General features: G+C 41.8%; 1 protein-coding gene across 9 annotated transcripts in view; it reads left to right on the top strand.

The window, feature by feature from the left end:
* The window catches only part of MOGAT1 (monoacylglycerol O-acyltransferase 1), a 290,439-nt gene that overhangs the window by 18,247 nt on the left and 257,536 nt on the right, over nucleotides 1-14,656 (top strand). For 7 of the 9 annotated variants that reach the window (XR_014138041.1, XR_009607366.3, XM_060623844.3 and 4 more), the window contains exons 4-5: nucleotides 714-888; nucleotides 1,691-1,890. Coding sequence is in view for 7 of the 9 variants with exons in the window: in XM_060623844.3 (XP_060479827.1) it covers nucleotides 714-888; nucleotides 1,691-1,890 (375 nt within the window). In the remaining 2 variants the exon portion in view is untranslated. Of the gene's footprint in view, nucleotides 1-713; nucleotides 889-1,690; nucleotides 1,891-3,610; nucleotides 4,613-10,689; nucleotides 14,651-14,656 lie in introns of those variants that run through there. The other 2 variants (XM_078450845.2, XM_060623842.3) reach the window with 2 other exon arrangements.

The following is a 14,656-nucleotide window of genomic DNA, read 5'->3' as shown; positions in this document are numbered from 1 at the left end:
GTAGATTTAACAAGTGACATGTTAAAATAATTTTTTTGCTAAAATTTTAATGTTTATTTGTTTTTGAGAGACAGTGTGAGTGGGCGAGGGGCAGAGAGAGAGGGAGACACAGAATCCGAAGCAGGCTCCGGGCTCTGAGCTGTCAGCACAGAGCCCGACACAGGGCTCGAACCCACAAATGGTGAGATCATGACCTGAGCCGAATCAGATACCTAACTGACTGAGCCACCCAGGCGTCCCGATAACAAGTGACATTTTAAAGATACAGCCCATCACCTGCCAAAACGTTAGATCTAATTAATGGAATACATTACCTAAGATCTGGCTGTGTCAAAATTATAAACTACAAGTTGTTCCATATGTAAGCAAGGTAGGGAATTTTGTTAAGTGTTCACAGATGTCACAGAATATTATGATAAAAATGCTTTCATTTTTTTTAAAATTTTTTTTTAATGTTTATTCATTTTTGAGACAGAGAGAGACAGAGCATGAATGGGGGAAGGTCAGAGAGAGAGGGAGACACAGAATCCGAAACAGGCTCCAGGCTCTGAGCTGTCAGCACAGAGCCCAACGCGGGGCTCGAACTCACGGACCGTGAGATCATGACCTGAGCCGAAGTCCGACGCCCAACCGACTGAGCCACCCAGGCGCCCCAAAATGCTTTCATTTTTAAAACACAATAAGTACTTACCCTTTTTGTTTTATTCACTAAGGGCCAGTCTCAGTTTCTAAGAAGAGTGTGTCCCATGTGCTGAGCAAGGAGGGAGGCGGAAACATTTCAGTCATAGTTCTTGGGGGCGCGGAAGAATCGCTGGATGCCCATCCTGGAAAATTCACTCTGTTCATCCGCCAGCGGAAAGGATTTGTTAAAATTGCTTTGACCCATGGGTAAGTAGTTTCTCATTTCAGGTACCTGGGTCAGAGAAGTTAAGACATTATTTAAAAAAAAAATTTTTTTTTTAACGTTTATTAATTTTGGAGAAACAGACATGGTGTGAGTGGGGGAGGGGCAGAGAGAGAGAGAGGGTGACACAGAATCCGAAGCAGGCTCCAGCTCTGATCTGTCAGCACAAAGCCGAACGTGGGGCTCGAACTCAACGAACTGTGAGATTATGACCTGAGCCGAAGTCGGACGCTCAACCGACTGAGCCACCCAGGCGCCCCTAGAAATTAAGACATTATTAAATGAACACAGAGAAATAAAGTATTGTTTCTTGTCCTTAAAGGCAGACCTCCTCTTAGTTGACCTGACAGTAAAAGTAGATGTTGGTGTTCATGGGGAATGGAATACAACCTTCCCAGTAAGGTAGTTCAGTGTCACGGCATCCAGCACCTACACTCACCTTGCAAAACAAAGCAAACAAAAAAGGTACAAAATTTTATATTCACGGTACAGATTTCCAGTCAAATGAACAAATGAACCATGGCCTAAACTATAGGTGGAAAAGAAGTTTCCTGGAGCCTTGATTGGCTCTCGAATAAACTTCCGTAAATTGCTAGGCTGCTGAAGTCCCTTCTCAAATGATTTCAAGTATAAGTTTCATGGTGTGGAACATGAAATTAGCAGGATAGGGAGGCAGAGGAACACTGAAAAATTGTCAGGAATAGGTTGCAAAAGCCAGCTGGACAGAATAAAATACTTAAATCCCTTCCATTGAAAATTTGTACTCTTCCCCTTTGTTATTTGTAGCGCCTCCTTGGTCCCAGTGTTTTCTTTTGGAGAAAATGAGCTGTTTAAACAAGTTAACAACCCTGAAGGCTCATGGCTTCGAACCGTGCAAGAGAGGCTACAGAAGATCATGGGGTTTGCTTTGCCTCTTTTCCATGCCAGAGGGATTTTTCAATACAATTTTGGCCTGATGCCATACAGGAAACCGATCCACACTGTTGGTATGTACCTCAAGGACCAAACGCTTGTTAGAATAAATAAAAGTATTACCTAACTTTGAGCCACGTTACTGTTATTGATTGTGGTGTTAGTGCAAGAGAAGTGGCTTCAAGTAAGAACTTCCTAAAATAAGAATCCTATAGATGTTATTTGAGCTTTATGTATGATACGTCTTTAGCTAAGAAATCACTATTTTTCACTTGGGAATTGAATACTTTCAAGAATACTGCTATTGAACTACAGGGAGAATCCAATTTAGACATAGAGTTTCTTTCTTTTTTCCTTTTTTTTTTTTTTTTTTAATTTTTATTTATTTATTTTTGAGAGGGAGAGAGTGAGCAGGCTAGGGGCAGAGAGAGGGAGAGAGAGAATCCCAAGCAGGCTTTGTATTGTCAGTGCACAGCCCGATGCAGGGCTCAAACCTACGAATCGCAAGATCGTGACCTGAGCCGAAATCAAGAGCCGGACGTTTAACTGCCTGAGCCACCCAGGCTCCCCTAGACATAAAATTTCTAGTACTGAATATGAATCTATTTCTCTGCTCGAGCAGATCGTAACGTAGCAGTCCTTTGATGAATGCGTTACATCACAGTCTATTAATGTATGCAGATTTCTGTGTAATGAATATCTTCATCATATTCAGTTCACATAGGCATCAGTCTGTAGCAAAAACAATTTTGGGAGGCCACTCACTGTAGTTGTATGTATTCTAATATAGACTGATCTTATTTTTAAAAAGTTGTATATTGGGGAGACTTGAGATGGGGGAGGAGGGTGACAGACCATGTTGACAGAAGGACTGAGGAGCAGAATAATTAGCTCTTCACATCGAAAGTGACCTGGACCGCCCAGCAGGAGAAAGGGCAGAGCCAGACCCTAGTAGCACAATTAACCAAACTGTATATACTTCATCTGAAACTGGAAGTAATAGTTTCACCAGAGACAGTCCATTAAATGCCATTCAAAATGTGTTTAGGTCTGTTTCCTTAGAACCGGATTTTACTGCTTTCAGTTTCTGAGAGCATTGCATCTCACATGCAGTCACATGACACTATTTTTAACTGTGTATTTAACTCACATGGAACGTTAGCAGACTGTTGATTAGTTACTGTAATGGTAACACAGAGATAAGTTTGCCGTTGGTGTTTTTTCCAAGAGAAGCTGGTTACATTTCTTTGGCTATATATATAAATATATATAAATAGGTTACAATATATATATATATGTATATATATATATATATATGTATATAAATAGGTTGCAAAATATATATTATATATAAATATATATATTTATATATATATTTAAGCAGGTAATCAACATGTTTTAGAGCATGATTTTTCTATGTCCTGATGCTGGGTTTGGTCCCTTATGTGCAAAGTACTATAGTTGGCATTTGGGGGGATATAAGGAAAATGGAAAGACATTATTTTTAGGAACTGAAGTTTAAGTGTAACTCATACACGCGTGAAATAGGTTGCCAGTGTTGAAAGCCAAGTGTACTTTGTTGGATTAAATGATTACAGTTATCACCCAATGGGGTTAAACTTTAGTTTTAAGTGGTTATCCCTTGACACAGCCTAGTTTTAACTCTGCTGACAAATAATTATTTGGTCAGGGGTCAGATAGAAATGACCAGATCTGAACTCGTTGTTAAGACTAGCAACCAGAGCTCTGGTTTTTCGCTCATGCCTGTCTAATGTGCTTCTCTGTAACATTTAGAATAAGGGAAACTTGCTTCAGTCCATCCTTTCTGCTTACCTCCCAAACAATTGTATTGGAAATACCACGTCTTGTCTCTAGCATCTTCAGTGTCCTGCCAGTATTTGAAACCTTTTAAAAAAGCAAGCTGAGAATATGAACATTTACATAACACCTCAGCCGCCACGAGATTGATTTTATCATCGGCCAGATGATTGAGGCCCGCCTGATTTGAGTGAACCAGACCCGCACAGACCATGTGCATTTAAGGACTTTTATTTGAAATAACCCAAGTAAGGATAGAATATGGACAATTCCTTAGACAAAAGCAGAGCTATGTATCAACCCAATGCAATGTGATATTGCAACAGAGACCTAAGTTGCTGTGTGCATTTCCATTTTAAATTAATGCACTTCAAGCCCAGAGTTGTTTCTTTGCTGACTCCCTGACAGAGCCCAGGCAGGTCAGGTCGCATCCAGACCAGCAGCTTGTTTTCTGATCTCTCTGCTCCCCTTCTACTTAATTAAGAGTTTATATTTTAAAAAAATAAATTAAAATAAATGGGGCACCTGGGTGGCTCAGTCGGTCAAGCATTTGACTTTGGCTCAGGTCGTGATCTCACCGCTCGTGAGTTCGAGCCTCGCGTCGGGCTCTGTGCTGGCCGCTCAGAGCCTGGAGCCTGCTTCGGATTCTGTGTCCCCCTCTCTCTCTCTGCCCCTGTCCCGCTCACGTGCGCTCTCTCTCCCTCTCAAAAATAAACAAACGTTTAAAAAAAAAAGGCGATTAAAATAAAAGAGTTTGTGAACTTAACTCTACCTCGCATCATGAAGACTCAGTAAATATTAGTTCAGTTCATCCTCAATCATCACTTCATCTTTAATTCTCTCACTGACCGCTGTCTGGAGATGCTCAGATTATCTACCCTACACACGTCCACACGTCTGTGGGGCTTCACTTCCTCATCGACGTTAGAGCATTCATTTCAGCGTCAACGATTCTCTAATACTAGTGAGAATTACTAACACTGCAAGGCTGTGTCTGCTAATATCCTACTAATTAAGTCCTTTTAGAAGAAATATGTTCTCATTAAACCCAAAGTGCCATCATCAGGTTACAGTTACCCTCCGTGCACTTCTTACACCAAACCTTGCTAAACCACCAGGTTTCTCTGTGTCCTCCATCAAAACCCTCTTTCCTCTTTGCTGAGGGTCATTCAGTGCTTACGAAAGGGAAGTTGGTGGTGGGATGAGTGAAATAGGGGATGAGGATTAAGGAGTTTACTTGCTGCGATGAGCACCGGGCGATATATGGAAGTGTTGAATCATTATATTGTACACCCAAAACTGATATTACAGTGTAGGTTAACTAATATTACAGTGTAGGTTACACAGGACTAGAATTAAAATGAAAAAAGTAATATAAGAAGCTGCCATATATTTCCTTTATGCATTTCAAAAATAGTACATAATTTACGTATTTTATGTTATTGTTGGTTTATCAAAATACAATAAAGCGTTCACAAAGTCGTGATTCGTTACATAAATAATGGAGAGAAACTGATTTAACGATCGCGTGCATCATCATAATCAGGAGGGATAATTGAAAGAAGTTTCGACTTTAAGAACAATGTGTAAAGGAGTGCAGTTCCTGGGAATTGTTTCTTTCCACAGTATAGAGCTCCAGGAGGCCCGCCGGGATTTTGTCTTACTGTTCCCTGCTGTATTCCCAGGGCCCACAGAGTAGGAGCTCAAGACCCATTTGTAAACAAATCATTCTTCAGTTATGCCTGTCTGATGATACTTCTTAAGTTTTTAAATACCTAACAAGTAGACGTTAAAAATTTTAAGGCAGGCTACTTTAAAAAAAATTTTTTTAACGTTTATTTATTTTTGAGACAGAGAGAGACAAAGCATGAATGGGGGAGGGGCACAGAGAGAGGGAGACACAGAATCGGAAGCAGGCTCCAGGCTCTGAGCCATCAGCCCAGAGCCCGACACGGGGCTCGAACTCATGGACCGTGAGATCATGACCTGAGCCGAAGTCGGACGCTCAACCGACTGAGCCACCCAGGCACCCCAAGGCAGGCTACTTTTAAATTCATGTTGTAGAGCCCGTGCGCGTAGTATGATGGGAAGTTGCATGTTTGGGCAAGAAAGCAAGAGACAAGGGAGGCTTGCCATTTAAAAAGGGGCAAATTTCACGTACCGTTGTATGTGTTGATTTTAATTTCTGTAAGTTTATGTTGAAAAATTTCAAAGGTTCAGAAAAGTTTCATGAGTAGTAAAATGAACTCCTGTGTGCCTTTCTCCCACACTTGTAACATTTTGCTACAGTTTTTCTCTCTCTAGTGGTCTAATACAGCACTGAACTTTCTGATAGGAGCTGAAATCATGACATCTGCTTCTATGTGTCTCTTAAGAGCAAGATGATTCTCTTTTCTGATGTCAGTGCAATTTAGGAAATTGAACGTTGATCGAGGACTGTTAACCAGTGTACAGCCTATATTTCAAATTTCACCAATGGCCACAATCGTTGCCTTGTTAGCTGTGCTTTTTGGGGAATGGGGTGGGTCACGTGTCTTTTCCCCCAAACAGAATCATACGTCGCATTGAATTTTCACATCTCTTTAGCCTGCTTTAGGCTGGGATCATTTTTCAACTTGCCTTTGTCTTTATGACAGGAGCGATTTGGAGGAGTATAGGCCAGTGGTTTCTAGAATGTTCCTCACTGTGGGTTGGTATGGTCCGTCGTGGTTATATTCCAGTTACGTGTCTGTGGCAAGAATTCCACAGGAATGCTGGTGCGTCTTCCTCAGGACCTCGTGTATCAGGAAGCTGTTGATGTCAGTTTGTCCCACTGTTGGTGATACTCACTTTGATCACTTGAGTGGGGTGTTTGCCAGGTTTCTCTACCATAAAGATAAATTACAGAGATTTGTCTACAGAAACCTTTATATGTTTACATACGTAAATATATCATGTATCTTAGATTTATATTTATAAATATAAAGACTTTTTCCTTTTCATCAACAAGTAACCTGGGGATGGTGTTACTTAGACACTGTAATTGTCCTGTTCATCAGACTTTACTTGGTGGCTTTACTATCCATTGATAATTCTTGCCTGAATCGATTATTGCAATCATGATTGCAAACTGGTGGTTTTCCAGCTCTAGTATTCCTTCCATATTAATTAGTTGGCATTTACCATAAGGAAAAGTCCTCCTTCCTCCCAGTGTTAGATTATTTGAATTCTGGATACCCAGAGAGGCTTATCAGCTGTGTTTGCATGGGTCATGGGAAAGGCTCCCTTCCCATCTTGTCCAGCCCCATAACTTCCCCTGACTTTCTGGTTCTATTAATTCCTCAGCCTGAATTTTATTATGGATGTGATAGAAGCGTTTGTTTCACTTTTTAAAAATCAATTAATTTTTAAATTTGCATCCAAATTAGTTAGTATATAGTGCAACAGTGATTTCAGGAGTACATTCCTTAATGCCCCTTCCCCATTTAGCCCATCCCCCTTCCCACAACCCTTTCAGCAACCCTCTGTTTGTTCTCTATATTTAAGAGTCTCTTATGTTTTATCCCCCTCCCTGGTTTTAAATTATTTTTGCTTCCCTTCCCTTATGTTCATCTGCTTAGTATCTTCAAGTCCTCATATGAGGACTTTGAAGTCATATGATATTTGTCTCTCTCTTACTCATTTCGCTTAGCATAATACCCTCCAGTTCCATCCACATAGTTGCAAAAGGCAAGATTTCATTCTTTTTGATTGCCGAGTAATACTCCATTGTGTGTGTGTGTGTGTGTGTGTGTGTGTGTGTGCGCGCGTGTATACACCACATCTTCTTTATCCATTCATCCGTCAATGGACATTTGGGCTCTTTTCATACTTTGGCTATTGTCGTTTGCACTGCTATAAACATTGGGGTGCATGTGCCCCTTTGAAACAGCACACCTGTATCCCTTGGATAAATACCTAGCAGAGTGCAATTGCTGGGTCATAGGGTAGTTCTATTTTTAATTTTTTGAGGAGCCTCCATAATGTTTTCCAGAGTGGCTGCACCAGTTTGCATTCCCACCAGTAGTGCAAAACTGTTCCCCTTTCTCCACATCCTCGCCAATGTCTGTTGTTGCCTGAATTGTTAATGTTAGCCATTCTGACAGGTGTGAGGTGGTATCTCATTGTGGTTTTTGACTTCTCTTTCCCTGGTGGTGAGTGGTGTTGAGCATGTTTTCGTGTGTCTGTTTACATCTGGATGTCTTCTTTGGAGAAGTGTCTATTCGTGTCTTTTGCCCATTTCTTCACTGGATTGTTTGTTTTATGGGTGTTGTGTTTGATAAGTTCTCTATAGATTTTGAATACTAACCCTTTATCTGATACGTCATTTGCAAATATCTTCTCCCATTCTGTCGGTTGCCTTTTAGTTTTGCCGATTGTTTCCTTAGCTGTGCAGAAGCTTTTTATTTTGATGAGGTCCCAATACTTCATTTTTGCTGGCTTCCCTTGCCTCCAGAGACGTGTGAGTAAGAAGTTGCTGTGGCTGAGGTCAAAGGGGTTTTTACCTGCTTTCTCCTCTAGGATTTTGATGGCTTCTTGTTTTACGTTTGGGTCTTTCATCCATTTTGAGTTTATTTTTGTGTATGATGTAAGAAAGTGGTCCAGGTTCATTTTTCTGCACGTCACTGTCCAGTTTTCCCAGCACCGCTTGCTGAAGAGAGTGTCTTTATTCCATTGGATATTCTTTCCTGCTTTGTCAAAGATTAGTTGGCCATACGTTCGTGGGTCCATTTCTGGGTTTTCTATTCTGTTCTATTGATCTGAGTGTCTGTTTTTGTACCAGTACCATACTGTCTTGATGATTACAGCTTTGTAATACAGCTTGAAGTCTGGGATTGTGATGCCTCCTGCTTCGGTTTTCTTTTTCAAGATTGCTTTGGCTATTCGGGGTCTTTCCTGGTTCCATACAAATTTTAGGATTGTTTGTTCTAGCTCTTTGAAGAATGCTGGTGCTCTTTTGATAGGGATTGCTGTTTCACTTTTATATTTATGGCAAAATGAAAAAAATATAATCATTGCCATTAAGAAATTGCTTCTTTCCATTGTGGGCCCAGTGTGATGGCAGGCCCCAGCCACACAAAGAGATCGAAATGGACATTAAGAAGCCATTTGTCGTGCCTCAGCCACATGTACAGAAGCAAGTGATACAGCCTTGGGGTCTGATTCAGAGGGACTTAGGTGGTTTCATTTGTCTTCCTTGAGCCTCAGATTTTACAACTCTAAAGAGGAAACTGTTACAATTGTCCTGTCTTCTCCAAGGGTTATTCTGTGGATCAGATGACATTGTACGTGAGAAAGCACTTTGTGCACCCCCAGAATAGGAGAGTACAGGCTGATGTACAGCCCGGGGGGCTTCCTGACCAGACTGTTGAGTGCTATTAAACATGTTTCCATCTCTCTTTGTAAGTGTCCTTGCCGAAGTGTTCGTCGAAATCAAATCATGAGGAAATTGACAAATTGAGATTGTGGGACATTCAGATTGTGTTAAACAACTGGCCTAGACTCTTCAAAAATATTAATTTCCTGAAAGACCAAAAAGAGAGAGTACTCAAAGACACAGCAGCTGTCATGGATGGTTGGTGGGGGGGTAGGGGGTGGCAATCAGCTGTAAGGATATCATGGAGACAGTTTATCAAGTTTGAATGTGAACTAAGTACAAAATAATTGTGTAGAGGTTAGATGCCTTGGGTATGAGAATGGTGTATTTTAAAAGGACAGCGTTCTTGGGGCGCCTGGGTGGCCCAGTCAGTTAAGCGTCCGACTTCGGCCCAGGTCATCGTCTCACGGTTCGCGAGTTCGAGCTCCGCGTCAGGCTCTGTGCTGACAGCTCGGAGACTGGAGTCTGCTTTGGATTCTGTGTCTCTTCCCTCTCTCTGCCCCTCCCTAGCTTATGCTTGCTCTCTGTGTCAAAAATAAATAAACTTAAAAAAAAATAAGAAAATAAAATAAAATAAAAAGGACAGTGTTCTTGAGGCGCCTGGGTGGTTCAGTCTGTGAAGCGTCTGGCTCTTGATTTCAGCTCAGGTTATGATCTCACGGTTTGTGGGATCGAGCCCTGCATCAGGCTGTGTGCTGACAGCACAGAGCCTTTTTGGGATTCTCTGTCTCCCTCTTTCTTTCTGCCCCTCCCGCTCACTCTCTCCCTCTCTCTCAAAAATAAATAATAAACATTAAAAAAGAAGGACAGTGTTGTTGTACTTAAGAACCACATGCCAAATGTTTAGGGACGATAATACAATCGAACCACTGATGTCTACAACTTACTTTCAAATGGGTCTACAAAAATAAAAATAATACACATGTATATCTGCGCGTGCACACGTGGGTACCCGTGCTTGTGCGCAAAACGTTCAAAGCTGGTGAGTCTAGAAGAAGAGTACTCAGGTGCTTATTGTATCATTCTTGCTATAGATGGGGAAAGGAATGTACTTTAATAAAATAAAACTGGTTTGAACCCACTTGACAAAAGTAGTGGATTATGTTTCATGTCTGAGTATATCCTGATGAGGAAAAAAAAAAAAAAAGCACGATAAGGGATTCTCTGGAATACAAAGAAAGGAAGGGGAGCCTAATTTAAATTTAAATGTCAAGTAGGGGTTTAAAGAGATAATGTTAAGGGGATTAGTGTGGTGCCCAGTGTAACACAGTAAGTGTTTAATGAATGTTCTTGAGTGTGTGTGTGTGTGTGTGTGTGTGTGTGTGTGTGTATGGAAGCACACACACACACGCATGCTCTTTCCTCGCGTCAGGCATATTATTTGAGCCTCCACCATAAGCCAGAGTTTCAATAAACCCAGGTTTCGTGGGCACCCACATTTTGACCCTTTCCAACCCCCTCTGCCTACAGCCTAGCCTTTCTCTAGGGTCCAGCTGTGTAGCAGCCCGAGAAAGAGCAATTCCTGTGTGAGATCAGTCGAGAGATCAACTCTGTGGAATTTTCAGAATTAAAGAAAAACAGCAAAGATTTCTTGTTGCCAAAGACCTACTCTTGGTCTCAGTGAGAAGAAAATAATGCCCATTTCCAAACTCCTCTCCAGCTGCCTATGCAACGGCTCGTGAAGCTGCTCATTCCCCATCTGAGGTCAATACGACACGACACCATAGAAACGAGGGAAGGCTGCTTGCTGTGTGAGGCCGTGAGCGCGTAGCTCAGCTCCAATTGCTGGATGGGACTGGGAAATGGAACACACGAGCTCTAAAAAGCACCAGAACGTGAACAGGAGCTATGATTCCCGACTCTACCACCAGGAGAGATGTTGGCTGATTTTTTCCAGGGCAAGGAGTTTCATGTCTGAGAGCAGCCATTTTTTTTTACCCTTTGTGTTGTCAAAAGAGAGTAACAGGGCAGTTTGCAGCTAACATAGGCTTAACTTTGTTTTCTTCCTCTGAGTGATAAAAAAATCTCCTTTTTTGTGGAGACCGAGGATTCTGGTCTTCCGGGGCTCTGGGGACTCTTCTCAGATTTGCATGGTTTTGTTTTGTCACCTCTGTCTTTACCCCTCAAGAAGTAATTGAGAGGGGGCGCCTGGTGGCTCAATCAGTTGAGTGTCCGACTTCATTTCAGGTCGTGATCTTGCAGTCCGCAAGTTCGAGCCCCGCGTTGGGCTCTGTGCTGACAGCTCAGAGTCTGGAGCCTGTTTCGGATTCTGTGTGTGTGTGTCTCTCTCTGACCCTCCCCCATTCATGCTTTCTCTCTGTCTCAAAAATAAATAAACGTTAAAAAAATTTTAAAAAAAAGTAATTGAGAAAGATTTCTTGCTTCCCGGTCCAGTTTTTGTAATGAGGGACAGGGGCACCAGCTTTATATTTTTAATTCCTGTTTTGTTGGTTTTTTTTAATATAGTTTTGAAATTTCCAGTACCTCAGTTTCCCTACACATAAACAAGAGAAAGGCAAGGAGGAAGCTGTCCATCTCACACTTTAAAGGGGAAAGTCTTATGATGAATTTAATATCTATGGGCATGTTTGAGCTTTCTGGAAGAGCCACCTGAAATATACAAACAACCATGAATAAGAAAAGAACAGGATTGAAATTATCTGTAGGAAAACTCGTAGGAAATAAGACTTGATTAATAATTCAGAATCCATGAGTCTTTTTTTTAATGTTTGTTTATTTTTGAGAGAGAGTGGGGGAGGGGCAAAAAGAGAAGGAGAGAGAGTCCCAAGCAGGCTCCATGCTGTCAGTGCGGACCCTGACACGGGGCTCGATCTTACAACCATGAGATCATGACCTGAGCCAAAATCTAGAGTCAGATGCTCAATCGACTGAGCCACCCAGGTGCCAAGAATTCATGAATTAAAAAAAAATTTTTTATAAACTTTTTTTTAACATTTTTATCCATTTTTGAGAGACAGAGACAGGCTGTGAGCGGGGGAGGGGCAGAGAGAGAGAGAGGGAGACACAGAATCTGAAGCAGGCTCCGGACTCTGAGCTGTCAGCACAGAGCCTGATGCGGGGCCTGAACTCATAAACCGTGAGATCATGACCTGAGCTGAAGTCGGATGCTCAACCGACTGAGCCACCCAGGTGCCCCTAAATTTTTTTTTAATGTTTATTTATTTTTGAGAGAGAGAGAGAGAGACAGAGTGCAAGCAGGGATGGGGCAGAGAGGGAGGGAGACACAGTATCCGAAGAAGGCTCCAGGCTCTGAGCTGTCAGCGCAGAGCCTGATGTGGGGCCTGAACTCACGAACCGTGAGATCATGACCTGAGCCGACATTGGACGCTTCACCGACTGAGCCACCCGGGTGCCCCAGAATTCATGAATTTTATTTAAAGTAATCTGGGAACAACACCTTCTTAGATCCCTGTGCCTCTTGCTAAGTCCCCGGCCCCCCGACTTCCACCTTGAATAATCGTACGTACTTGACCTCTCTTGGGATTAATTTCACTTAACAGAAGCTATTTCTATAAAACCGTACATTTGCTAGTAGATTGGCAACGGCTAGTAGATTCTCAAGTCACCTGCAGATTTCTCAATTTTTTCCTGAAACAAAAAGGTCAGAGTTAGAAGGAAGTTTCAAGATCATTGAGTTCTACTTTTTCATCCTATACATGTGAAAATTACGTCCAGGGAGGAAGTTACTCGGTAGCTCGGTGCGCTTGGTAGTCTAGTGTTTTCTGTGCAGCCCCAGCTCCTCTTCCACCCCACATTAGCCTTCTCCTCAGCCGTATTTCCAACCACAACCGACGGTAAGAGAGTTCCAGTTTGTGGAATGACAAAGGACTGATGTCTACTCTATGTAAATTTGACATCCAGGCTATCAGAACTGTATGTGAGATTCCTGAGGCTATATCTGCTTAAAAACTTAGCAATGTAAGAATATTAATACTGCAGTAAGGTGATATGATACGTATCTACTATATATGTCTCCTTATTGCATCATTAGATAGATGATAGATTGGTAGGTAGATAGGTAGATAGCTAGAGAGATAAAGTGATAGAGGTATCTTCTTAATAATACATTTCGTCCTATGTGTATGTGTATCACTACCTTCTCTGCACCTCCTTACCTCCTGTGCTGATTTTTATTACTTCCTTCTTTCTCTGTGACTTAACATTTGCTTGGTTTTCTCTTAACTCACCCACCACCTGTTACTGACATGGGTTTGAACCTTGGGTGTACCACGGAATGACTTAGGGTAGACCAAAGGAAACCTCCTGTGCCCCCTCTGAGTTCCATTCTATTACCCATGGCTCCACTTGAGCTCATGCCCAAGTTGCTCCTGGGTAATAAGAACCTCTTTGCCGCGGGTCACGGAACATCCTGTAGGTTTTCAACTCTTGGCATCAGTAAGCTGCATTAGGCCAGCAGGGGGAGCAGTGAGCAGCAGGGAAAGACCCAGGAAAGCAGGTGCCAAAGCCATGTGTATCCTGTAGTTTCTAAAAATCTGAGACAACTCTAGACACCTTTTGAAATATGTAGAGAAGTTGAAAGGTTAAAAAAATAATTAGTTCATTTTTAATTACAGGTAAAACAACTGCATTCTCATTGTAGAAAATTCCTACAATACAGTTAAAGTGAAAACTACCCCATCTCTACCTTCTTCCCTAGAGGTAATGGTTATCAGTCTCTCTCTCTAGACTCTTTTAAAGTTTATTTTTATTTATTTTGAGAGAGAGAGAGAGAATACTAGAGAGGCGGAGAGAGAGAGAATCCCAAGCGGTGCTTGAACCCACAAACTGAATTCATGACCTGAGCCAAAAATCAAGAGTCAGACGCTTAACCAACTGAGCCACCAGGCACCCCTAGATTTTTTAATACACTAAAGCTTATAATACACCTGGAAATATAAATGTTTTTTCATAAATGGGATCATACTGTATTATTTTACAATTCTTTTCCCCCTTCATACATTTTAGACCTCAGTGTGTGTGTGTGTGTATACACATATAATTTCATTTTTTTTAAAGATTGCTGCCTAGGATTCTGTTGAGGGACTGTTCTGTGGCTTATTTAATAATTTTTCTACTGAGACTTCGGGTTGGTTTTGTTTTCTACTCTTAACAGAGTCTTGTGATGATGTGTGTTTTCTAGTACAGATTCTTGGCTCTGAAGATATACATTCTTCAGATTTTTTAGGATGACATTAAAAAGAGAGTAAAGAGCTGATGCCTCATGACTCAAGACTTCACCATCGGTCACAATAGGGTCCTGTGGCCTGGCTGTCAGCTGTACCAGAGGGAGAATGCTAGTGACATACACACACAGCTATGTCCTCTTACTTCACAGCTGTGGTCAGCACAGTGGCTCATTTGACTCAGAGTCAAAACCCCCAGGGTACTTAACACTCCAGCAATCGCTGAGAAGGAAAGTTCTTTATTTGTCATCGAATAGGATGGTGTGACCACCGTAGGCAGCCAGTAAAACGAACAAGGGATTGGAGTGAGCGCGCCTGACAGATTCTGATTGGCAGATCTTTCCAGAGCCGTCCTTTAGAGGCAGCGGTTTGTGACGGAGGGGTTTTGGTTTCTCCTGTCTGATACGTTCTCTATTTTTGTAG

The sequence above is a fragment of the Panthera onca genome, chromosome C1 (genome assembly GCF_046562875.1).
Source record: "Panthera onca isolate mPanOnc1 chromosome C1, mPanOnc1 haplotype 2, whole genome shotgun sequence".
Classification (NCBI taxonomy): Eukaryota; Metazoa; Chordata; class Mammalia; order Carnivora; family Felidae; genus Panthera; species Panthera onca.
Note: the sequence above shows the minus strand (reverse complement) of the source record. Positions and strands in the feature narration are given on the sequence as shown.